Source organism: Limulus polyphemus, unplaced genomic scaffold (genome assembly GCF_000517525.1).
Source record: "Limulus polyphemus unplaced genomic scaffold, Limulus_polyphemus-2.1.2 Scaffold602, whole genome shotgun sequence".
NCBI lineage: Eukaryota > Metazoa > Arthropoda > Merostomata > Xiphosura > Limulidae > Limulus > Limulus polyphemus.
This window is the reverse complement of record NW_013666212.1, coordinates 260,490-285,443: the sequence shown is the minus strand read 5'-3', so window position 1 is coordinate 285,443 and position 24,954 is coordinate 260,490. Positions and strand designations below refer to the sequence as shown.

General features: G+C 30.9%; 1 protein-coding gene across 4 annotated transcripts in view; it reads right to left on the bottom strand.

Annotated features, from left to right (window-relative positions):
- The window catches only part of LOC106459404 (eye-specific diacylglycerol kinase-like), a 284,650-nt gene that overhangs the window by 8,802 nt on the left and 250,894 nt on the right, over positions 1-24,954 (bottom strand). For 3 of the 4 annotated variants that reach the window (XM_022385894.1, XM_022385893.1, XM_022385891.1), the window contains exons 13-26: positions 24,589-24,734; positions 23,741-23,859; positions 20,922-20,995; positions 19,618-19,723; positions 18,852-19,022; positions 17,673-17,695; positions 15,954-16,048; positions 10,720-10,799; positions 8,434-8,509; positions 7,063-7,321; positions 6,609-6,638; positions 5,937-5,962; positions 2,613-2,650; positions 516-636 (exon numbers count right to left, since the gene is read on the bottom strand). In XM_022385894.1, the coding sequence (XP_022241602.1) occupies positions 516-636; positions 2,613-2,650; positions 5,937-5,962; positions 6,609-6,638; positions 7,063-7,321; positions 8,434-8,509; positions 10,720-10,799; positions 15,954-16,048; positions 17,673-17,695; positions 18,852-19,022; positions 19,618-19,723; positions 20,922-20,995; positions 23,741-23,859; positions 24,589-24,734 (1,364 nt within the window). The remainder of the gene's footprint in view (positions 1-515; positions 637-2,612; positions 2,651-5,936; positions 5,963-6,608; positions 6,639-7,062; positions 7,322-8,433; positions 8,510-10,719; positions 10,800-15,953; positions 16,049-17,672; positions 17,696-18,851; positions 19,023-19,617; positions 19,724-20,921; positions 20,996-23,740; positions 23,860-24,588; positions 24,735-24,954) is intronic. The other variant, XM_022385892.1, reaches the window with a different exon arrangement.

The following is a 24,954-nucleotide window of genomic DNA, read 5'->3' as shown; positions in this document are numbered from 1 at the left end:
GAAAGTATTGGAGCTATACTACAAAGCTGTAACCCTTAATCTGCTTTATTTTCCAGTTTCACTGTTTCCCATTTAATTCCACGTTTAGTTAGCTAATCCACACGGCTTTGAATGCAATGATTTATAAAACATATCTGTAGAAATTAAAGTAAACCCAAAAACAACAAGAAAGTAAGTAGGAAGTCTGGCATTATTTCTTCTTTAGCAAACAAATAATAAAGATACCAATAGAAGAATAACAAAAATATAAAAGTAAGGTTTACGCTTTCAGAAACACTGTATGATTAATCACTTTAAATTATATGTTAAGTTATATTCTTGTATAATATATAAGTTTGAACAAATATGTAATTAAATATTGAACTCAGCGGAATTTTTGGAAAATGTTTCACTCACCAGTTATTAACTGTACAGATATAGAAAACACGTCACCAAACACGTGATGCTATATCAGGTGGCGCTTCTTAAACTAAGTCTCATTCTTATGATTTGTATACAGAAAAATTATTACTGACCGTTAGCAATAAGATGTCGAACAATATCTTTGTGTCCATAGCGTGCAGCATGATGCAAGGCTGTCATTCCATACTGGTCGATTGAAAGTAGGCTGTATCCACATTGCTGTAACTGCTTTAGCTGAAAATATTTTACAGCGTAAAATAACACAAAAGAAAAGCTTTCATGATTAATTAACAATACTTGTTTTTATGTGCAGTGCAATAAACTACTTGATTTAGTTCATTCATTAGCTTATTTATTAAAGATTCACCAAGAGACCTGGTGTATGCAATAAGTTTGTTTGTTTGTAATTAAGCACAAAGCTACACAATGGGCTATCTGTGCTCTGCCCACCACGGGTATCGAAACCCGAATTCTAGCGTTATAAGTATGCAGATATACCGCTGTGTCACTGGGGGCATATGCAATAAGATAAACCAACATAATATGACAAAAATTGTCAAACTTTACTTGCTCCAAATAATATTAAGAAAACATATTTTCTGTACTGATCGCATATTCATTAATTGCAATAAAAACTCATGATAACTCGAGCACTTTGGAAGGGTAGACTTTCCCTTTGCAGAAGAGAACGTAGGGATAGGTAGAAAGTGTAAAGTATGAAAGTTAATGATGTAATTTTCTCAAGTAGCCTACCTACTTACTACTTAGATTAATACAAAGTAACATTCATTAACTATACCGACTAGTCATTTTTATTGGGGAATCCGTGATGAGAGGAAATACGCACCTCAAATATTTCCATTTATACAAAAACAACTTATCACGTGGCATGCCAGTTGACTGCCTGAGCCTTATAATGCAGGTACATGTTATACTGCAATTGGTATACAAGACAAATGGCAATAGTAAGGGTATGTGAGACTCAAGAGTGGCATGATAGGCGCTGTTCTAAAGACATTTTCTATAGCTGGCTGTTTAGAGTGATCTATCAGTAATCTATCGAGATGGATAGTCGACAGGGAAAACTGAAGTTAACTACAATGAGTGACGGAGTGAACAACAATTATAGCTGATGACAGGTTGCGACCCATTTCGACTGATTCGATCAAGAGTAATCGGGATTCAACCACCTTTGATAATGCCAAGCGAAGAATAGTACACTTTACAGTCGAAAAACCAGTTCAAATCCAACTTATCCTAAACAGAAATGGGAAAAAATGTCTCCAGTAATGTTGTGAGTTCAAACAATGTAAGGTGGTGTAATGGTGTGGGGAATGTTCTCGTGACATTGAAGTGATCCTGTTATTCATTTAGAATGGTAGATATTATTCAGAACGCTGTGACTGAAGCGAAGTTCATCTAATAATGCTGGATTTCAATAATGATGAACGGGAACACTACAGAGGTAATATTCAGACAACTAATAGCACCCGTATTATCCAATTCGTTCAGAAGATCATGATAGCGACTTAAATAATATTCTTCAATCAGTACAAATCATTTAATCTTAATCCAAATGAGAAACTTTGGAATGACCTTGAACGTCTCTTTTGTCACCATATTCCTTTTCGGACAACTGTGAACCAATTGTTGATTATACTCTTGAATATATATGGGTTACTATTAAACAAGAAACCTTCAAGTATCTTGTAGAGTCCATGTTAGGCTTAATCTAGGCTGTTTTTCCAGATATCAAGTCTAAATAAAGTAGCCATTTAAATAATGTAGAAATATTACTCAATGATATTAACTAAAGTAAATATAGCTTTTGAGTATGCAACAACACAAAACAAGTTGTTGCTTACTGTTAGTTGAAATCGACATATTTCTAACAAATTGCATAAATAAAGCTTCATGCTTTCGCATCATTAAGTCTGCCATATACATAAAAAAATTAATCGTGTGAAGTTTAGGTATTCAAGTTTCTAAATCATACTTAATATAGTGACTTTGTTCAAAATACTGTTATTGTTCCACAATTATCTTAACCTAATCACTTCTTATGATAGTTTTGTATAGGTATGTATCGTTGGAACATAATGTTAATATATTTGGTGTAATTATGGGTGTAGGATTAAACAATGTATTAAATTCAGTTTTAAAATGGGCTTTTCTATACTGTAAAGAAAAATTAAAAACGAAATCCTTACCAGTGGTAAGTCACCTGTTTTAGATGCAATTATCACATCTGAAAGACGAGATGAAGAATTGTATTAATTATATATAATTTCCTGTTTACAAACACTTATAAAGAAGAGAAAACATTCCTACATGTTTCGAACAATAATGTCTAATAAGAAGTTTTAGTAACAATACAACAACACACTTATTTAACTGAGGAAGAAATAACGAACTGTGTTGATGACGTTATTACTTTGTTGAATCTAGCCACCGTTAACTCTTTGGACAGTAGTGAAAGGGGTTAAGTCAATGTAATTTGAAATCTAGTTATGATTTTTCATTATCCTAACGCCGATGCTGATGTGACGCATATTAACGTCTAAGATACGTAAGTAAACACAACATAAGGGTTATATTTACAAAATATTAATTAACCTTAGAGTACATTTGTGTGGAAAGTGTAATAACATATTACAGTAACTTGTATTTAAAAACAGCTATCCCGTTTAATTAATTTAAAAAGTATAAACAGCTGATGAAACATTGAGTTTTGTTTTATACTCTTTTTAAATCCCGTTGTTGGCTGTTTATATTTTTTAGAAACTACAATAAAACTTTCAATAATCTAAACAATATATTATAATCATATCAACACCTGTTTATGGAAACATAAAACTTCATTAATCTATAATGATTTTGCAATTGTTGACTACGACGCCTTTTGCTCAAAGCCATAGCTCATCCAATCAGCAAACCTCAAAACATAAAGCTATGGTTGAAACCGTATTTAAGGTATTAATTTGTAAGTTGTATGAAACAAAAAGTTTATATTGGCTTACAACAAAAAGTATTTTATCATAGAAAAATGAGCTACTGAAGTTTACACAATTCACAATGTTTTCAACCTCGTCTACATTGAAGTTTTAAGGGTTACATTTAGAATCTTGGAGAAAATGGAAAATTATCGTTTTACTAATCTAATTATAAATATATTTAATGACGTCATACTGAATTTCACTGTTTAAAAGGAACAATAAAAGTTCAACAAGGATAAATGTACTCATTAATAAGTTTACCATGATTAACAATTATTTAACTACCCATGATTGTACCTTTGTAGGAACTTTCTTGTTTTATTACTTTAGCATTTCTCCTATTGCCAAAAATATGTAAACCAATAGGAGAGAGAGTTCATTCAGAAGAGCTTTCACCTCTTTACCTCAACTCAAAACAATTCAACTTTTTAATATTTAAAAAATTAAATTGTTAAAAAGAAATAAGTTTGTATGATTTTAGGTAAGTTATAAGATGTTTTTTTTTGTTATTGAGCACAAAACTACACAGTGAGCTGTCTGTTCTCACCGAGAGTATCGAAATCTGATTTTTAGCGTTATAAGTCCTCAAACGTACCGCTGAATCATCAGGAGGCAATCTATGGGGAGCCAATCAAATTTAGTACCATCGTAACGTGATAATTATTTAAACTGAAGTACATAAATTTGCACAATTTTTCGTTGTAGTAAAAAGCCTTAATAATATAAGTTGGTATCAAAAACAACGAATTATTCAAAGTAGTGTGTAATGTAAAATTGCAATAATAGTTACATTAAGCTGATAAGTAAAATCAAAAGTTTCTGAAATAAATATTTAATTTAATTATTTTTACGATTATATCGAAGGCGAATTCATGCATATCAATTTAACATTAATAGCCAATACTTAAATGGCCAAAATATTTCATAAACCTATGTTTTACAGTTTTAGAACAAATGTACACAATATAGTTCGTGGAATGCTCAGATTCTCTAAATCTTTTTAACAATATTTGACAATTGACAAAATTTTTGTGTCATAATAAAGTGTTGATCATGTTATATGGTGACAACTTGCATATCCAATAATCTTGCCACTAATGATCCCAGTAGGCTGTGATACACAGGATAAAAGCCCTGACCTCCTGGGAAGTAAGTTAATATGTGGTAATTTGCAAGTGCAGATGGTGTCTAAAACTGACCTCTTCTGAGAATGTTACATTATAAGACTTTAGTACACGAAGTTTTCCTTTTATGCGATTATAATATTATGCAAGGCACGATATTCTAGTTTCAAATAAATTATTCTTATATATTGAATATTATGGGTAAAGCAAGGGATGATGTAATTCTAGCAAGAAAATTAATAAGCTACTCCACGACCAGCTATCAATCGCTTTCAGGAGGCAGTGTTAAAAGTTAACAGCTTGTAACTGGAAGTAACCCAACAATACAGAAGTCTATTTCAGCTGAAGTAGGAATCTCCCTTGAAACTATAAACAAATAATACACACAGATTTGGGTCCAGTAAAGTGACACAAGAGAGGTGTTCACAAGCTTCTCCCAAAACACATGGCAGAATGGTTTGTTTGTTTGTTTCAGCGCAAAGTTACATATAGTGTTGTAAATGTATCACTGGCCGACTGGGGATTAGCCGAATGGAAGACTTATTGTCAAAAGATATTTGGCACGTGAAAATGGAAGTATCTAATCAAATTAGACGAGTATTATATTTACATAAGTGTCTAACAAAATCCGGATGATGTATTATCATCCTGTTGGAGATATAACATTTAAAAATGGTACAGACGTGCTGCAAAAGTAATGATTTCAGGTTACAGTTATAACTGTACGTGAAAACCCGGAGAATCGAGAAAATGTCAAGATGAACTCTACTATACCGTGAGGAAAGACCATCTTTAACAGTTATACCTGTTTTACAGTTATAACTGTACGTGAAAACCCGGAGAATCGAGAAAATGTCAAGATGAACTCTACTATACCGTGAGACCATCTTTAACAGTTATACCTGTTTTACAGTTATAACTGTACGTGAAAACCCGGAGAATCGAGAAAATGTCAAGATGAACTCTACTTTACCGTGAGGAAAGACCATCTTTTTTACGGACTGAATGTCAATAAGGCATGGCTCTATAAAAACATGCTATTGCTGTATCATTCACAAACATTTTATATGGACCTTTTTTTCTTTGTGTTGCTCAAAGGGGTCCTTGTGAGATGGACTTTGGAAAGCAGGTAAAGATGAGAGGGACTACAGTGACCTCAATGTGTTACACAAAAACCTCCTGTAATGACAATTGTGCTACAGGGTTATCATATAGAAACCAACTGGATGGTGAAAGAAAGAACTTAAGACCTAGACACTCATCCTTGTATTATTATTATTATTATTATAGATCTGAACACTTCTCTGTATATAAAAAATCCAGAATATGAATGCTAGTAAATATTACAGTCCGACAAAAAAAAGAATCTATTATTTGAAAAGCTTAATTTTTTTGTTAAATATTCTATACTTACCTTCTGATGATTTCTCTAACGCACTTCTGAAATAGGCATGTAAAAAGAAAAATTAGTGTTTCTATTTATGACTTCAAAATAGATATTGAAAATCATAATTACGTACTATATATTATTTTTTAAAGGTAATAATAGTTTTCAATACGATACTCAGTTATCATGCTCACATACTTTCTTTGAGCCAGAGTAATTTTAAGTATTCAAACGTAAGTTATGCGTTGATTGGCTTATTGAAATAACTATTTTTTCATATTAATAGAAGAATATAATTAAAAATGATCCTATAAATCTCTATATTACTTATTCGTCGTTAGTTATGGAAACCACAATCTTCACGTAACAAGAAAAGCTATCTTCTTTACTCAGTGTAGATAAAATATTCAATTCCATATGTATCAAATTGCATTTTCGTTTCTTTTAGTCAACTTAAGAATTAAATGGATAAAATTTTCTCAAAGTAGGATATAAATCAAAAACAAACATTTTAAAATAAGCCTGTTATAATTTAAGTTTTTTACACAATGGTGAAATAATGAAACAATCCTATGGATATTGTATGAAATCATAACAGTTAAACAGGAAAATAAACAGACTAAACTTATCCATTTAATCTACGATTGAACATAAAATATTGTAATTTAATTAAAAACCTCAGGAGAAGTAAACACTCACTCAATGTCTTTCAAACATTCAGTAGTAACACTGAAAAATAAAACAGTAAATGTTTAATTTCACGTGTATTTCTTTGTTAATTATAAACTAAGCTAAAAACTATTTTTACAATGTTTGTTCTTGAATAAATGTTACTTATAATGTCACTGCTAACTTACAGCAATTGGCAACAGATGCTGGAGAACACTAAGCAAACAGTGCTTACATTTATTCTAAGAATACTTTGATTATGCATTATTTTCAGTTGTGCTGTCTTCCTTACATTTTCTCACTACCCATATACAAATATTCTGAAATAATTATAGCTTAAACACACCATTCCATCTGATACTTATGACAATTGAAAAAAAAAACACACAGAACAAATAACAGTTTAATAACTTCATTTAACATTCTTAAAAATCCTGTCAACTAATCTAAGAATTATAGTCTATTAGTTTAACAAGGTTTTTACCCTTCATGTTCATCAGGCAACATCGGAAATAGAGTTTCATCACGGCCACTGGGACTGGGGGTGCTAGATTGTTCGCTTCCATTAAGGGCAACAGTTGAGGCATCGTTTTCAAGGCACTCTGTGCTATCTTGACCATTAGATTCAACAAGGGATGTATCTTCAGGGTACAGAATAAACAACTCATCAGCACAGATGTCCACCATGTAATAAAGATTTTCCTGGGCTCGATCAATTCGAAAAAATCGCTCTGCTGTACAGGCTATGAAAAACAAATTACTGTTAATGTTCGTCATTTAATTTGATAATAAACTAAATTTATTTCAAGTAAAATGTTTTTTTTTGTCATTGAATTAACATAGAAGCGAGCAGGCTTCAAATAATTTCTGTCCGACTTTTCGACTATTTGATGTAATGTATAATCAGTAGCTGTGTCACAAGGGAACAAGTTCTCGTCCTTGACAAATGTAACGTAATGGAACACGCAAAGAACAATTCCCTATAAAGCACAAGTTTTAGGTCAAACCCACATTCTTATTACCAAAGACTCTAGTCTTCTTGTAATGAACAACACATCTCTGAGCCATTTCAAAAAGTAGATATTTCAAAGGTATATTTTAAAATATGCAGAAACAAATCTTTATGAGAAGACAAATTAATTTGCCTGGTAAACTAATATACGCAATGGGTTCCTTGAAAAGCGCATTTTGAAACGATCCTGCAATAAGATAACTATGTCAGAGTGACGATAATGTATTACTCATAATGAAATTATGACATATACTACAAGCAAGGATTGCGTTTCCAAATTCACTTCATCATAAGAGAAAATTTGGGATTATCATTGTTCCAAAGACATATCTACTATCCATGTAACTAGAATAGTTAACTAGTATCACTGTTTAAAAAGTTAACTAGTATCACTATTTAAAAAAGTTAACTAGTATCACTGTTTAAAAACGTTAACTAGTATCACTGTTTAAAAAAGTTAACTAGTGTCACTGTTTTATAATTAATTAATATCACTGTTTAAAAAAGTTAACTAGTGTCACTGTTTTATAATTAATTAATATCACTGTTTAAAAAGTTAACTAGTGTCACTGTTTTATAATTAATTAATATCACTGTTTAAAAAAGTTAACTAGTGTCACTGTTTTATAATTAATTAATATCACTGTTTAAAAAGTTAACTAGTATCACTGTTTTATAATTAATTAATATCCCTGTTTAAAAAAGTTAACTAGTATCACTATTTGATAACTTTTTAATATCACTGTTGAAAAAAGATAACTAGTATCACTGTTTAAAAAGAGTTAACTTATATCACTTTGAAAAACACTAGTATGAATATACACTAGTAAGTTAATTACTCACAGTCAAGAAAACACCATTCCGGGCACATGCTATTTTCAGTTAATGGTTCATCATCTGGTGTGGTTCCTGATGTTTGCTAGATGAAAAAAAAACAACAACAACAAAATACACACACACACACACACATATATATATATATTGCTACATGTCAGTATATACAACAACATGCTTATGTTTTGGTTGATATAGTAAAGTTTCGAAACGTTATTGCTGAATTTGCTTGTTTTACAAGTGTAAATAATAATGTTAGAGAGTTTAATTAAAACAGTGACATTCAGACCTCTCTTATTTTGAGCTTTGAAAGGCCTGTACTTTAATTAGATACATGTTATTTAAAAAGTTTAGGTTAAAACACTCATGTTATTAAGGTGGCTGAAATTTGTAACGGGAAGACAAAGGATGAGAATGAAATTTGTTCTCTAAAATGAATATTTTACTACATTTTTTACAAAATAGTATCAACTTACATTAGTATCTTTTCCAATGGATATTAACATTCCTACACATATCAAGCTATAATAAGTCTTACGATGAGTTAATACGCCTATAAGCGCATTTAAAAAGCCTAAAAAAATTACCTTCATAGAAAAACGAACGTATTATAGCACAAGATTATGCTGAAATACGCCTTGAAAAATGTTTTTCTGACAAAACAATAATGTGACACAGTACAGACCCATATGTTGTGATAGGTATCTTTGAATAGCTGTGGGACAAGTTTGAGAAATGAAACTTACAAGCTGTAAAATTAAAGCAATCTACTTTTATGTTTCACAATATTCCAATTTAGGCTTCAAAGATTAAAAAGAATGTTCGTATTTCTGTACAGACCAGACCTTCAGATACACTGACTTATTCTATCGATTTTAACGAACTCAGGACAGCGTGTTACAAACAGAAACAACACGATCACCTCGTTGATCAGAGTGGAACTTCCACTCTGATACACAACAACAATAAAATCGTTAAATCGATAATATATATACACTCACACATAACAACATAAGAGTTATTTTACCTTACAATGAATGGTTATATATGAGTGTATATATATCATCAAACGTGTAGATTAACCGTTTCATTGTTGTTGTATACAATAATGGAAGTTCTACTCAGATCAACCTAAAATATTGGTATAATAGAATAACAGTTTCGTATATGTGAATGTATATATCATCAAACGTGTCGATTAACCGTTTCATTGTTGTTATATACAATAATGGAAGTTCCACTCAAATCAACCTAAAATATTGGTATAATAGAATAACAATTATTTTTCGAAAGACCTAGTTAAGTCGAGTTCTTTAATAAATCCTTGATTTTAAAGAATTTTCATTAGTTTCTTACTGCTGTTTATATTTTATGCACACAGTCAGTCTGCTAATTAATGTTTACTATTTTAACATACTTTCAATCTCATTTAAAACACCAGATTTTCTTAACATAGTTTAATTTAAGTCTAACTAAAGACATGCGTCGGGTGCCAATAATTTTTCTTTGTAATATTGAGCTCCTCTCCTGTCGCATTAGTCAAACACTATCTTTCTTTAGACCTGCTAGTAACCAGATGTTTCTGAACTTATAAGGTCTTCATGTTTAGTGTTTAAACGTTTTGACAGTTGCAGTAACTGTGCTATATAATCTATGATGACAAGCACTGGATAGCGTATAGAACGGTAAAGAAATTAAAACGAAGAACACAAATTCCTTGAATTTTTAATCAGATTTTACTCACATTTTTGACATCTCATCTGAATCAGCATAATTTTATAAAGCGCTTAAACTCAGTTTTACTGGAATGTTATGTTATTGTATATAAATCTGGTTTAAGTTATTCATGGTGACATGATGTCAACATTTTAAATTACATACATATTCTTGTAAACACCTAGAAACGGTATTTTTACTTGATTGAACAAAAGTTTGATAGTAATAACAACTCAAAGATTACTGTGTTAAATATAATATCTTTCTCAGTTGATACGAATTTCATATTAAATGATGTTCTTAATGGACATAAATGTAAGTACGTGTAACAGTTTAGATAATTTTTGGTAACTTATCGTTTCTCAGGATTTCGTTTCGAATTTTATCTAGCGGTTGCCAAAGTCTTTGTTTTTCCCCGCCATTTCAATCCTACAACTTGCAAAAATATGAAATATAATATTTACCCTTTACAACTTCAAAGCTGAATGAAAATGACTGAATCTATCAGTGTCAGGTCTTGGTTGTTATTGTAATTGCTATGTTTTTATTAATAATTCGAGAAATAAAGGAAAATGTTACCTCTAGTAGTTCATTAATTCGAGCTCGTATCTGTTCCAAATAAGTATCAGGATCTACACATAACTTTCCCACAGGTACGGCTAAAAAAATAAAGCTAAGTATTAACTAATATTTGATGTTTAAGAATTCTAGTAGGAATACAAATTGAAGAGATTAAGGGTTACAGGGTACTATAACTTACAACGTTAGCGTATACAACAAGTCAAAATACTGGCATAATGAGATTTTAAAATTATATAAGCAATATCAAGAACGTTAATTGCTGCAACGTGGGCTACACCGATTAATTATAAGTTGGCAGATGGCAATTTTATCAAATTCTGCAGAAAAACAATAAAATAAATTTGAGTCTTGCTTGTATTAGATTATTTTCAATACATCTCGTGAGGTAAAAGCAGACTGTAAAACCCAAACAATTTCTCATAAGACAGATAAATTTTGTACAAATGAAAATCTAAGTTCCATAAATTTTTAGATAACAATAAAGAGATCATTTGTCGATCAGAAAATACCTGTTTCGTAATTATTAAAAACAAATTATTTCGATTTATATAAAGCTATAAATATCGGTTAAAATTAATATACGTTTAATATATTTGCTAAAGGATTATAGAAATTTAATGCTACGATGCTAAAGGTCGAAAGTTAGTGAAGTATTGAAGCCAGTCAATCTAATATAGTTAACAATAATCACGATACATTGTAATATTCTTATATTTCTCTTAATAAGTCTCTTACAGACTTCATATGAAAGGAGTGTAAAATGGTGTTTCAGATTCAGCCCAGGAGACCTTTCATTTTATAAGTAGGACTCATCAGTTGGGCTGATAAACATGGCAGCCAAACATCCATTGAAAATACTATTTTATAATGTAATACAAAAAAAGTTAGTTTTAATGATACAGTGTTAAACGCCGAAATCTGGCGACTTAATGGATTTAGCAGTTCTAATATTCGTGATAAATATTATATCTTATTGTTAACTCCAAAATTCATATGGAATACTTCCCAAGAAAATCCGGCATAAGCTCAAATTAGTTCAACTTCAACAATGATTAGAAGATTTCGTTTCGATGTTTGACTGACATACAAACAGCAACAGTGTTTTAAGTTGTTTATAGTTAAGTTAGCAACGATTCACAAAGACTAGTGTTCGTAAAAAAATTATACAGATTAAAGACCTTTATGCTTATAATTAAGACTCAACAATGCCTCAGATGTAAATATATTTATGTTACAATTAGATATAATTACAGGCAAAGTCACAGCTGTTTCCATATTTAGAATATTTATAGCACATTTAAATGTATTCGAAAAATGTGGATTTGATCAACTATGGCAAATTACGTTAACAAGCGTAATTTCAGAACCGTACTATATGGACAGGAAACATAGTTCAAATTTTGGATTTGAAAGCAGAAAGCGATTGTTAATCCACCTATGGGTTCAGGAAAAGAAAGGAAGATTATATTTATTTTTCAGTAGGTAAAATAAGACTATAGCCTAACTGACAAAACTAAGAAAACGTATATGTATGAAAGTAACTAGATAGATAAAGCTATATGTTCAAGAAAAGATTGCCAAGCACATTTATACATCTAAACTCACTCTATAAAAAGCTCTTTCACAAAACACATAACTTGCATTTATATATATGTATCGTTAATCAAGCTTTTAAGTTCAAAATTTTTAATAAAACAGACATTTAATTTCGATCTTATAAATTTTCCAGTTCCGAATACAAATGTTTCAAAATAAATCATGTTAAAATATTTAGTATCCAGCTTATTAGATAGGATAGAATTTGTCTACCGTTACAAGATTTTATGGTAGTTGTCTTATGGATCACAAAAATAGTTTTGATGACGTTTCTTGTTAAAAGCAAGTTTCCGTCATAAATCAACTCTACAAAAGATAGGGATTAGAATGAAGGTGGATAAGTACCTTTCTCAGCATAAAGCAGAGGAAATTAAGATCTGAATAATCAAAAAACGTATTTTTACTGAGTAAATGAACCTGATATTAATTAAGTCAGCGGTGACCTAATTAAGACAGTATGCTTATTGTTGTTTTTGTTTAACTGTGTATCGTTATTAGGTAAATGGCTCCCTAATGCACAGATATTTTTATGTTCAAATAATTTTGTACAATTTATTGTATATTGCTATTTATATATAGTAAAGATAAAAATATTTTATAAGTTCGGTATTAAATTGGTATTATGTGACTGAGAAATAAAACAATGTCATTAAAACTAATTATCACTTTTATGAATGAGTGAATTATATTTTATAGCAAGTAAATATATTTCAAGACTTTCTTTAAACAGTTAAATATTTTTACGTATAAAGGTTTCTGCATATTGAAGGTCAAATTTAAGGTGTGAGGAGTAAATTTTCAACACCCTTATATAAAAATGATGGTGTCTTCAAATATATCTACTAATGACGTGATGACGTCATTAAACATACTATATACCTTTAATAACGTTATCATTATTATTATTATATACGAGTTTTAAATATTTAATCCTCATTTGATATTTCTGAATAATCTCATTTAATTAGTTCTTAGAATTATAATACATTCACCAAAACCTTTATGAAAGTGAATGTTTAAATATTATCACGAGGTCTACAAGTTCCGACATGTCTGAAATTACATGTACTTCCATACAAGTGTGTTCAGTGATGCATGACCTCCACACTGCAGTGTTAAGCTAAGTAATGACAGCTTATTTCAGTATGCTCACTGCTATTTCGGAAACACAGCTGAATTGCTAATGACAGAGTTCCATGTTCGCAGGCGAAAATACGTCGTTAAAAGTTACGTTAATGAGAAATGTAAAATGAACTTCAATTTTATCAATGAAAAAAGTTATGCTATTTTAGAATACACTGTCAAACTAACATGAAACTTTTTCTGCTGCGTATAAATAGTTATATTCAATATGTTTTACTAATTATTTCAACATTAAAAATATCTGTATTCATTATGGAGTTTATCTATTAAAATGATGCCCAGTTAAGTAAAAAATCGATGCAATACAGGCATAATGACTTCTTTATCAGGTCTCCTGCTGATCTAATTATAGATTAAATTACTCTATAATATTGTACTTTAAACCATTCAATTAGTATTTTCTGAGAAACTTTGACTTATACACAGTTACCTAGTATCACCTAATATTTATCTCATTTGATACGAATGACTTTGAAAATGACCTCAGAAGTCAAATGCTAGGGTGGCAACCACCATCACCATATACAAAGTTGATCTATAATGGGTACCTGGTTTTAACAAAATATGCCATCACAGGCTCTATAACCTGTTGGTAAGTCAACTGTAGAGATTGTAAAATCGTTCTCATTTTTCACAACCGAGGCTTTTCCTACCGCATTTTGAACACTAAATTTGTTCAGTTGTTCACTTATATTACGACCTTTTCAAAAGTATCCTATCTATTCCTTAAATTATCAACTACGTTTTAAGGTAATAATTAATCACCGTAGTATGACGACCGCCATTACTTTTATCTTCTGTTAGTTTTAACCTCCAATTCTGTGGGCTTTTGATATTAAAACCCAGGTTTCGATACCCAGTGTGGACATAGCACAGATAGCAAATTATGTAGCTTTGTATTTAACAATAAGAAAACAACAAAATTTTAGCTTTTACAAAACACTTGATGTATTGATGTAATCAACATAAACATACATAGTATAAGATTACGTCATTAGTTTAATCACATTACTTTCTGTTAATCATTTTGTAATATTTCCTATTCTTGTTACTTCTTTCGTTAAGTCTTATTATTGTTGTGAACTTTCTCGTATCTTATTATCGCTTTTACATTTCGGCTAGCTCTTAGGGTTTAACGTTATTTATTCTTTCTGGCTGTCTGTTGTAAAGCGATAGGTGTAGCCTTAAAGTTTGATTAATAGTGTTAGACTCACCTGATAGTGTATTTAGTATATTGTTTGTTTGTTTTATTGCATTTAATCTGGTTATATTATAATTATAGCATCAATACTCTTGCTATTTAATGCACTATTCTGTTATTCATTATATATATAACCTGGATAAACATCAGTTTTTTGGTGTACTATCTGTGCCTTTCTACTCTCGTGCTATAATTAAACAGCTATGTGTCGTAGTATTTTATCTCAAATGTTAAGCTATTCTAAAGTAACAACATCAGAGCTGGTTCACGTTTTTCATTGGTCACTAAATGTTGTTTGGGAAGATAATATAATATTTGCCTTATACTGGTATCACGCTTTTCAAGGGATAGGAAATCAGTGAGAGTGTATGTATTTTTTAATTAAATTGTATTTTAGTCTTTCTGTAATGATAGCTTCATTAAAGCATTACCTAATTGCTTGATACATATAACATGTTTATCTTCATTAATTTTCATTTTTAATTATACATGCACACACACACACACACACACACACATATATATATATATATACTTTATTATAAAGATTATTTTTCATTGCTGGTTTAGTATGTGGATTTAGGACTAATCTACATCTTCAAAGTTTGACAAATCCTGTAGTATATTGTTGGGATTATGGCCGAAAATATCGCTAACAGTGACAGTACCCAACTGGTGAATCAATGCAGTGTTTTCCTAACTGTGGGGCGCGACTTCTTTATGGGACACAAAGGGGTGGCTGGGGGAAGAGCTTTTGCGAGGAGAACTCAAAAATAACAGTGAAAGAAGCATAAAAAATAAAAAAATAAATGTTTATCACTTTAAATTTTTCTAGTAATACTTAAGAAAAACTGATTAAAGAGAAGCAAAGAAACTACTGTATTTGCCGTTATTATCACTTGTAAAAAATTTTCAGTATGAAGAAGGGGGGGCCCCGAGAAAAATAAAGCTGAGTTCGGGGGCGCCACTAAATAAAGTTTGGAAACCACTGAATCATTGCATTCTAATCATAATAAGTAAAAACGTATGAGCAGTATATTATATTAGCTATATTCATTACTGGGTTAATGTTTAGTTATGAGCAATGAGTTTAGTTATGAGTAATGTTTATGAGCAGTATATTATATTAGCTATATTCATTACTGGGATAATGTTTAGTTTTGATCTATATTGGTAGTTTGTTTTACCCAAAAGTTATTTTAATTGATTAATTCTTATTTCGTTGTTTTTAAACAAACATGGACATACGTTTTCATGAACAAATATATTGGAATACAATGAAGAGACTTACAAATTTCATTCAGTTTTTCCTTATCGTAATGGTATGTCTCGTATTCTGTCATACTGAGTCTTCGGACCTCGACAGTCAGTTTCTCTAAGGTAGGCCTAGAAGAACAAACTGTATAGGTCTCACGTATTTAAAAATAAACTACAAAGCAACTTAGATTGTGTACAAAGTTCTATTTCTTAACGGCAAAGGTAGACATGAACACATAAAACTGATATCAGAGAGTCGGACCAATTAGCCGAAAGCTCCAAGTCTAAACGTTTGTTTGGGAGCCACACACACACACACATATATATATATATATATAATAATAATAATAATAATAATCCAAGCTTTTTCAATGAGTCATTATGTCATGCAACTATAATAATGGGAGTTTAAACAACCAGGTGTATTGTGACTTCTGAATATGAAGACAGTTCTCATTTGAAACTATAAAACTTAAATAATTTGTACTATTGTTTACGCCTCATAACGTGGGTTACTGGATGAGTACATGAAGCCTTTACAGTATTTCACCATGTTAAAATGTATAATTATTATTTAGTGTACAATCACCAGTTGGAGGGTTTGATGAAAAGATCAAAACCGTGGAAGAATTACAAGCTTTAAACTAGTGAAAAGTCCTAGTAATTTAGTCTTTCTCCATGTTCTGTTTATTTGGTTTAAGCGCTAGACATGAAACACTATAAGAAACTGAAAAATTGAACTGAGCTATGATTCCTGGCTAAAAGGTAAAGAAATAATCATATTTTAAAGTACTATCCTATCTGAGAACTCATAAAACTAATAAGCAATTTTCTGTTTGGTCTTTGCCCGTAAAGAAGCATGAATCTCCTAAGAAAACGTTGCTCATACACATTTCGCTTACTAAAACACGTGGTTCAGGATAGCACTCTCCATAGTTTGAGAGCTTTAAAAAAGTAAGGTCATCCTGATATGGAGCACACAGTTTAATTGAAACATTCTAAACAAGCACGAGGCGATATGCTTTTAACCGAGTGCGTACATTAAGGATTCGTTACGCTTCTCAGCTGCAGGATCGGGTTTTAAAAAATTTTGTTTTACTCATTTATATAAATTATCTTTTGGAATCAGATATAGCTGTCGTTAAAAACTCATTTCTTCAGAATAGCAAGAACGACGTAAAGGATGATTATATAAAAGGATTCGACGTTTTGGTGTTGGATTAATTTTCACCATCAGCAGGTATTACACTTGTTTATTTCAAACCTTTCATTGGAACCAATCAAGTATACATTAAAAAAACAAGAAGCTGAACACTTTATAAAATTTACCTTTATAGAAGGGGGAGTCTATCTTACAAGAGTGTTTGTTTTTTCATCTGTGATTTATCTAGTCTTGTGACTTTAAGTGCGTTTCTAGAATCAGAGAGCACACACACCTTAAATCTCGTCCCTTTTTTTATCCAAGAAAAAATTCCAAAAAGACTTCGTGTATTTTACCAGTGTTGAAGTGTTATTCCAAAAAAAAGAAGAAAAATTAAACATTTATACCTATTTATAATTAACATCAACCATATTTTTATCATCAAACATTTAGAGAAATCTCAAAAGGACTTACAACGCTAGAATCCGGGTTTTGATACCCGTGGTGGGCAGAGCCATTGTGTAGCTTTGTGCTTAATTACAAACAAACAAACTACAACGATATGTTTGAAATGATTAACAGCAAACAACAGTGTAGATAAATATTACTTACATTGATTGTACATCGCCATGTCTCTGAAAAACAAACAAAACCCAATGTATGTAATTCAAGGGTCATATAAAAACAAACAAAACCCAATGTATGTAATTCAAGGGTCATATAAAAACAAACAAAACCCAATGTATGTAATTCAACGGTCATATAAAAACAAACAAAATCCAATGTATGTAATTCAAGGGTCATATAAAAACAAACAAAACCCAATAATTACATACATTGGGTTTTGTTTGTTTTTATATGACCGTTGAATTACATACCAAGGGTCATATAAAAAAAGAATAGGAAGAAGAAGAAGAACATTTTACACGTTAGAAGTTTTTATAAAGCAAACAATTAATAACTTTTTAAAGTAAGAAATATAGAATATACAGATCCATTGTACTTAATTTAGTCCACAGGACCACATAAGAAAAAGAACTCCTAAAAGTTCGTAAGCAGAGGTAGACAAAAAAAACAACAACAACAAAAAACATTTTTCTCACTTGTGATTTTATCTAGCTATTATATTATCTGTATACAGTTATGCATAATTCTTAATGACTGTAATAATCATTTTACATTCGACATTTTTAGTAATAAACTTCGTCATTGCATGTCGCATGTATTATATCTGTAACGCTTTCAGAATGACATTTTTAATTTTATATTTATCCATCAAATGGCAGTACGAATACGCATTTGAAGGAAATTTATCATATATTATAAATTATGTAAATCAGCTGTAAAAAAGTGAGGCAGTAATAGTGAAAGTAAGGCACACATTCAATACTTTCTCAGGCAAGTAATTAGATAGCGAATACTCAAGTGAACTGAAATGCAGCAAAACTAAAATAATATAGTTTACTTATGTAAACATAAAATGACTAATATTATTAGTAAGGGATACACTTTACAAATAGAAGAATTTTCGAAACCTCATCTTATTTGATCATTGCGTCACGTTCGGCAAAGAAGAATTTTGGTAATTAGCTAAAATGTCCTATTCAAACATAGCATGCATCTGTTAATATTAATAAATAATTTCATTAACTTGGTTATGCTAGTTAAATGAGAGGAACAGATAAGAAAAAGGTTGATTTTAGGATTTTTGAGTAAGATCATAAAATGGTATAGGAAAATACTAAATATAATCCATGGTTGAAGCTTATGAAAACTGGTGAATTAACATACCTTTGCTTTGGCAACCATACTCGCTTTGTTACGGAGACGAAGCTCTATTATAGAGGGCAGTATTTTACAGGGTTCTCCATCCACTTGCATAGGAATTGTACGAGTTGTAACAATACGTGCATGTCGACACTGAGCAAGACAAGTTCCATGGCCCCCTGCTTGGAGCAAGGGCTATAAGTAGAAGAAACTGTTTAGTTTACAAAATAATGTTATCATGCAACATAAGCTACTTTTAGTAATGCTAAGGACCTGAAATAATCAAATCATGCAACATAGCTACTCTTAGTACAGTTAAAGCATTAAAATTAACTTATCATGCAACATAACTGTTTTTAGTACAGTTAAAACACAAAAATAACGTTATCATGCAACTTAAGCTACTGTCAGCCAGTATTGGTACACCATTAGAAGTACTGTCGAAGGTCACGGTCGCAACGCGTAAGATCCACTAATATTAGAATTGTCTATTCTCTTCCAGTTTGAATTACACGATTATACATTATGTCCAATATTCTATAGTCACACTTGATTTTATCCGTTTTAATTAAACTTACTACCATATACTACCGTATGATAAGAGCTATAAGCTGTCAAACTGCATGCAACATTACGTATTTGGATATGGTTTCAGTTTAAAACTTGACTCTTTCCAACAGTAATGCCATCTGTCTTTAAATTGTTAAGTTATCTTCACGTTAAACTTAAGACCGTTTTGATCACAACGTGTATAATATTTTTATGATAATTCCTGTTTAAAGTCACTTACCAGTTGATACGTTGTAAGACCTAAGATCTCTATTAGTCCATCATCTGTTCTCTGAAGTTCAAAACCTGCCCCGGGGCTTATCCAAGGCCGTGTTCCCCCACCATAACTAGAAATGGATATAAAACATCAAAGGCAAAATAACACAGTAGTGCATATGCGTGAAATTTATCTGAGCAAGTGAAATCCTTTTATTTTTAGGACTTAATATTTTGGCAGGACACAAAATGTTATCCTAATTTTAGATGACAGTAACGAATATACATGAGTACATAAGATCAATAAAACGTAGTCAGCCTCATTCATCTATGTTTGTTTGTGGACTCAGTAAGATTCTACCTAATCAAGAAATATCGTCGTCAAGTGCTAACAGCTGAAACCGGTTACATCTTCCAAGATGAATCGTAATCTCTATTCAAATTTTATTTAGTTTGAAATTATGACAAACGCTGTCTCTGAATAAATATGTTTATCTACTTTGTGTTTCATAAAAACTGTTTTATCTAATAATTATTTTAAATGTCAAATTTTACTTTATTATTAAGCAAACCGCACTAACCAGTATAGAAAATATTTGTATATGAAAAGTTAACACCAAGAGAAATTTATGTGAGTAAAATAAATTTTGGTTTGGTTGTTGTTAAGCACAAAGCTACACAATGGACTATCTATGCGCTACCTACCACGGGTATCGAAAACCAATTTTTAGCGTTGTAAGCCTACAGACTTGCCGCTGAGCTACTGATATATCGAGTTGAAAACCGAAACAATCGTAAGTTAACCGATTTACTCACTTTTATGATTGTAGTTCGTTGTATTAAGTATTTATTGTATACATGTAACATGTGTAACATTACCTCTTCAATGTTAAGATACTTTAGACCCATAAAATAAAAAAGGTGATAATCTGGTAGAGAATACACGAAGGTTCTAAAAAACAATTAGGGCATCCTTTTACTCTTATGAGTTTCGTCGTTTGTAAGAAAAACATCTCCAAAGACATCCATAGTGCTAAAAATAAAAGTGCAATCACTAGATGTCTCATTGGTAAGTTTGAGGTCTTATAAAGCTAAAATTATGGTATAGATCCCTATGGTGGGCATAGAGAAGATAGACACTTGTGCAACTTTGCGCTTAAACATCAAAACGAACAAAGTTAAAAACTGAATAAAGCATACGCCACAGAAGATATATAAATATAACGTGTCCAGGCTACACTGTGGTGAGCGTAGGATAATTTCAACAACTGTTTAGGAATTATAATAATAAAATCAAATCTTTAAAAGCTAAATCTATCATATACTGACCTGGGAATATTTAGAAATAAAATAGCATGAATACGAAGTTCTTTCAACCTTGGTGTCAAATCCTGACCATCACACTAAGAAAAAATACAGAAAAAAAATAGGTGTCTTTGTTTATGTTGCATATTGATATTATATCTTTCGGTCAAGATTTGACACCAAGGTTATCAAACTAAGAAAAAATATAGAAAAAATAGGTTTCTTTGTTTATGTTGCATATTGATATTATGAAAGGCGTTAAAGTTTTCAAAGCCGAAGCTGACAAAATGTTTAAAATATATAAGTTATATTGGGTTACAAAAATATTTTAACGAAAATCTTGAAGACCTAAAAACATTTTTATAATTACCCCTAGCCTCTTTACCATCAACGAAACTACTCTACATCAGAAACGTTTTTTTCTCTACCTTTTAAACTAATTATCAATTACATTTCTGTATTAATTTTATTTCAGATAACATTTTATAAAAACGAATTGCACACATGAACTTTCTAGACAGCTCAATATTTTGGTTGAACAGTAATATGCCAAAAATGTGATTTTTAATTGATTGTTTTAATGGCTCGTTAAGATAACTTAGAATCTATTTATAGTCTAATGTATTCTACTGGTAGTTATGAATTTTTAATTATTTAAAACCTAATAACTTCTAATGGATTCATAGATAAATGGGGTTATCGAGCACCAAAGTATGTAGTGTATGAAATACTTGCATGCTAAATATCAAGAAGATAAACAAAATTTATTTTCACATTTTTATATATGACCCCATTTTATCGGCATTAATAAAAGCTATCATGCAAGAAATGTTCGTACAAAGTATCATGGTAATATTCCATTGCCAAAAATTGGCTATGTACTAGAGATATATTCAGTTTTTATTCCACTCTTGCAATTAAAAGAAGAAGGAGAGAGAGAGAGAACGCGAAGTAAATATTTATTATTATATTTAAACCAATTGTTTCATATTTGCAAACGAAAATATTTTGCATCTGGTATTTTTCTCTTTCCCAATCTACATTCAAAACCTTGGGTTAGTTTTCACTAATAATTAGTGTTATTTGAAAGTTATTTAGTCATATACGCCAGCAATTCTTATTACCCGAGCATATGATAATTACACTGTCAACCTATATGAGATTGGGCTGGTAAGGTCTAGTGATTAGCGTGCCGTACTTTGGAGCCGTGGTGTTCTATAAGAGTTACAGTCAAATCCCACTACTCGGTTAGGGTAGTCCAACAGTTGATGGCGATGTTATTCATTAAATGCCCTTCCTTTTGTTAGTCAGTTCAAAATTGGTTGTAGTGTAGCTTTGGACGAATAGCCGAAACAATTCAAGTTACACGAGATCTTACCCTCCTTTTTTAGACCAACAGTAACAAGTATATGAAATAAGAGTATTTAAGTGTTATGGAAAGCCTGATATCGATTTTGTCTTTTAACAAGATCGCCATCGAAGCCAGTTTTCTTTAGTAGACCGACAATTCTGAATTTTTAATATTTGTTTTAAGTTGGTGGATTCAAATGGGTATAGTATAAACAGTATATTCTCCTATATATTTCTACCTTATTGGCATGTTTTTTTTGCCTTTATTAAAGTGCTTTACAACTTAGTATTACCTCAAATGTACTCTAGATACCTTGACGTAAGTTACAGTATGAAATATTTAGCTATTGCTTATTACCAAAAAGCTTTCCTGCACGACAACCTAACTTTTTATATTTTTTGAAAGCATTAGATTATAATTGTATGAACATTTTTTTTTCATTTTCTTGATATGTTATTTCTACCATAATTTGTAGTGCATTTCTGCCACGCCACCTGGTGTAAACACAATGCCTTTGCTGGTTTCACAGCATCACAGCGAAAGATAAAGTTTAGTCTTATCGAATTAAAAATATCTATAAGAATTTTATTTTCAATTCGGATTTATAACAATCCTTAAGCAAAAGAGAAAAGAACCGAACTTTGTACGGCCATTTAGTGATGGGTTAAGAAATGTGATAAAAATGGATCGTAGTAATATACATAGACATTTAACTTCAAGTAGGCTTAACTTTTATCGTTAATAGTACTGACAATAAACCTCATAATTTTTACTGTGTAAGTAATTTGTTAAGTGACATATTACAGAAGAAGTTATGCAGGGCTGGCAAAAGCAAATTTTGTAATAAGCTATAAACAGTGCGAGAATCATTAAAACACACAGAACTTACGAGCTGAAAAATTTAGTACAACTGTATAAAAACATATGCGGAACACATTTATGAAAAAAAAAAAGGATCACAGCTGACGCTGGAAGGTAACCAGGAAACGCAGTAGATTTCATCTCATCATAAATGTCGTTGTAGCAGTGCAAGTCACATCAAATGTGTAATATGTTGTCATACTATTTTAACAACAGACCCCAGATAAAGTAGGACGTGATAGATAGCATCACGTAATGCTTAATATAATATTTTTGCTCAATGGTTAACATTAGGAGTTATAGCAATCTAACTCATCGATGAGAGAATTAATGATATATGACATCAAACTCACACTTTCAGTCGTTATTCCTAATGACATCACGTCATAAGTAAATAAGGTTTTAAGGTCAAGGTCACCTTGATGCACCGTTTGTTTCCATAAATGTGTCCCGCAAGTGTTTTAAACACTTGTGCCAACTGGAAAACCTGGAGGTTGTATATGTCTCTCCCACCTTACGGTTACAGCTAAACATATTTTTTGCCAACCCTGTATTTTAAAAACTGTTTAACTGGAAGTGCGAAATAGTGTAAGCAGTAACAAAAAACAGCTTGGAAACACACGAAACGTACCTCAAGAGTCACAAAGTTGCAGAGGTCTTTCCACTTTCTTTGTAGTAAATCTTTTCCTCCTGCCTGTCCGTAAAACATCTTGTTTTTAAGTCTGCTGTTGAACTTATCTGGACGAGCCTCTGTAAAAAATTGTTTTTACAAATATAAAATAATTATTAGTAAAAATGTGTACCTTCCATGATGCAAAAAAGTAGTCCACACTGTAACATTATTAATAACATATATAAACATATAACTTCATTTCTTTAATGCATATTCTGTCATAAAATTAGCATCCTTTTTTTAACTACAAATAAGCTTTTAAATTTCAGTTTAAAATATACAAAAAAATAACATATTTTGACATACTCATCTATATTCATTTAACTTTTGTGTTAATGATTAAAACTAGTTTTTTGAAATAAAGCACAATTAAGAACAATGCGAACACGAAATTACCTCGATACCAACAAAGTGTTGTGTTGTTTTTAACCGTTCGTGTGAACACAAGACTATATTAATATCAACAAGAAAGTTTTAATGTTGTTGATATTATTTGTTCGTGTGAATTCAAGATTATGTTGATGTCAACAAGAATGTGATGCTGTTGTTGTTTCTATTTGTTCGTGTAAACACAATATTTTATTGATATCAACAAGAGAGTGATGTTGTTGTTTTTATTAGTTGGTATGTATTATATTTTGACCAATATATATGACAAAGCATTTCTTTTTACGTTAAAAACTTCCGAACTTATTAATTAAAATCTATTGTTACATTAAATACTGTTCACGTTTTTTATTTTAACATGTAGCTAGATTTGAAAAGCGGTTGTTGTTAAAGGTTCAAAAAAGTCCATAATCTCTCACCTCTGGCCTCGTGAAACTCCAGAGCAATGTGAGCATCGACACCCAAAGAAAAGTAGTTGTTAACGACGTTTAGCGGCAGGTTATCTTTCCCCTCTTCACAACCTGCTGTATCCACATCTAAATTTTTCTCAACCTGAAGGTCCCATCTGTACAATACACATTTTATACGTTAAAAACTGATCTTGCATACGGACTATTATTTCTAGCAACATATTGAAAGCACAAAAACCTGTATAGATATATGGTTGCATCATGAAACGTGTCATGAGACTAGGTTTTGTAGCGTATTACCTAATATGAAACATATGCATCTTACTTAACACACGCATAACATCTATACTATTATTCTGCTTGTTTGTATGTACG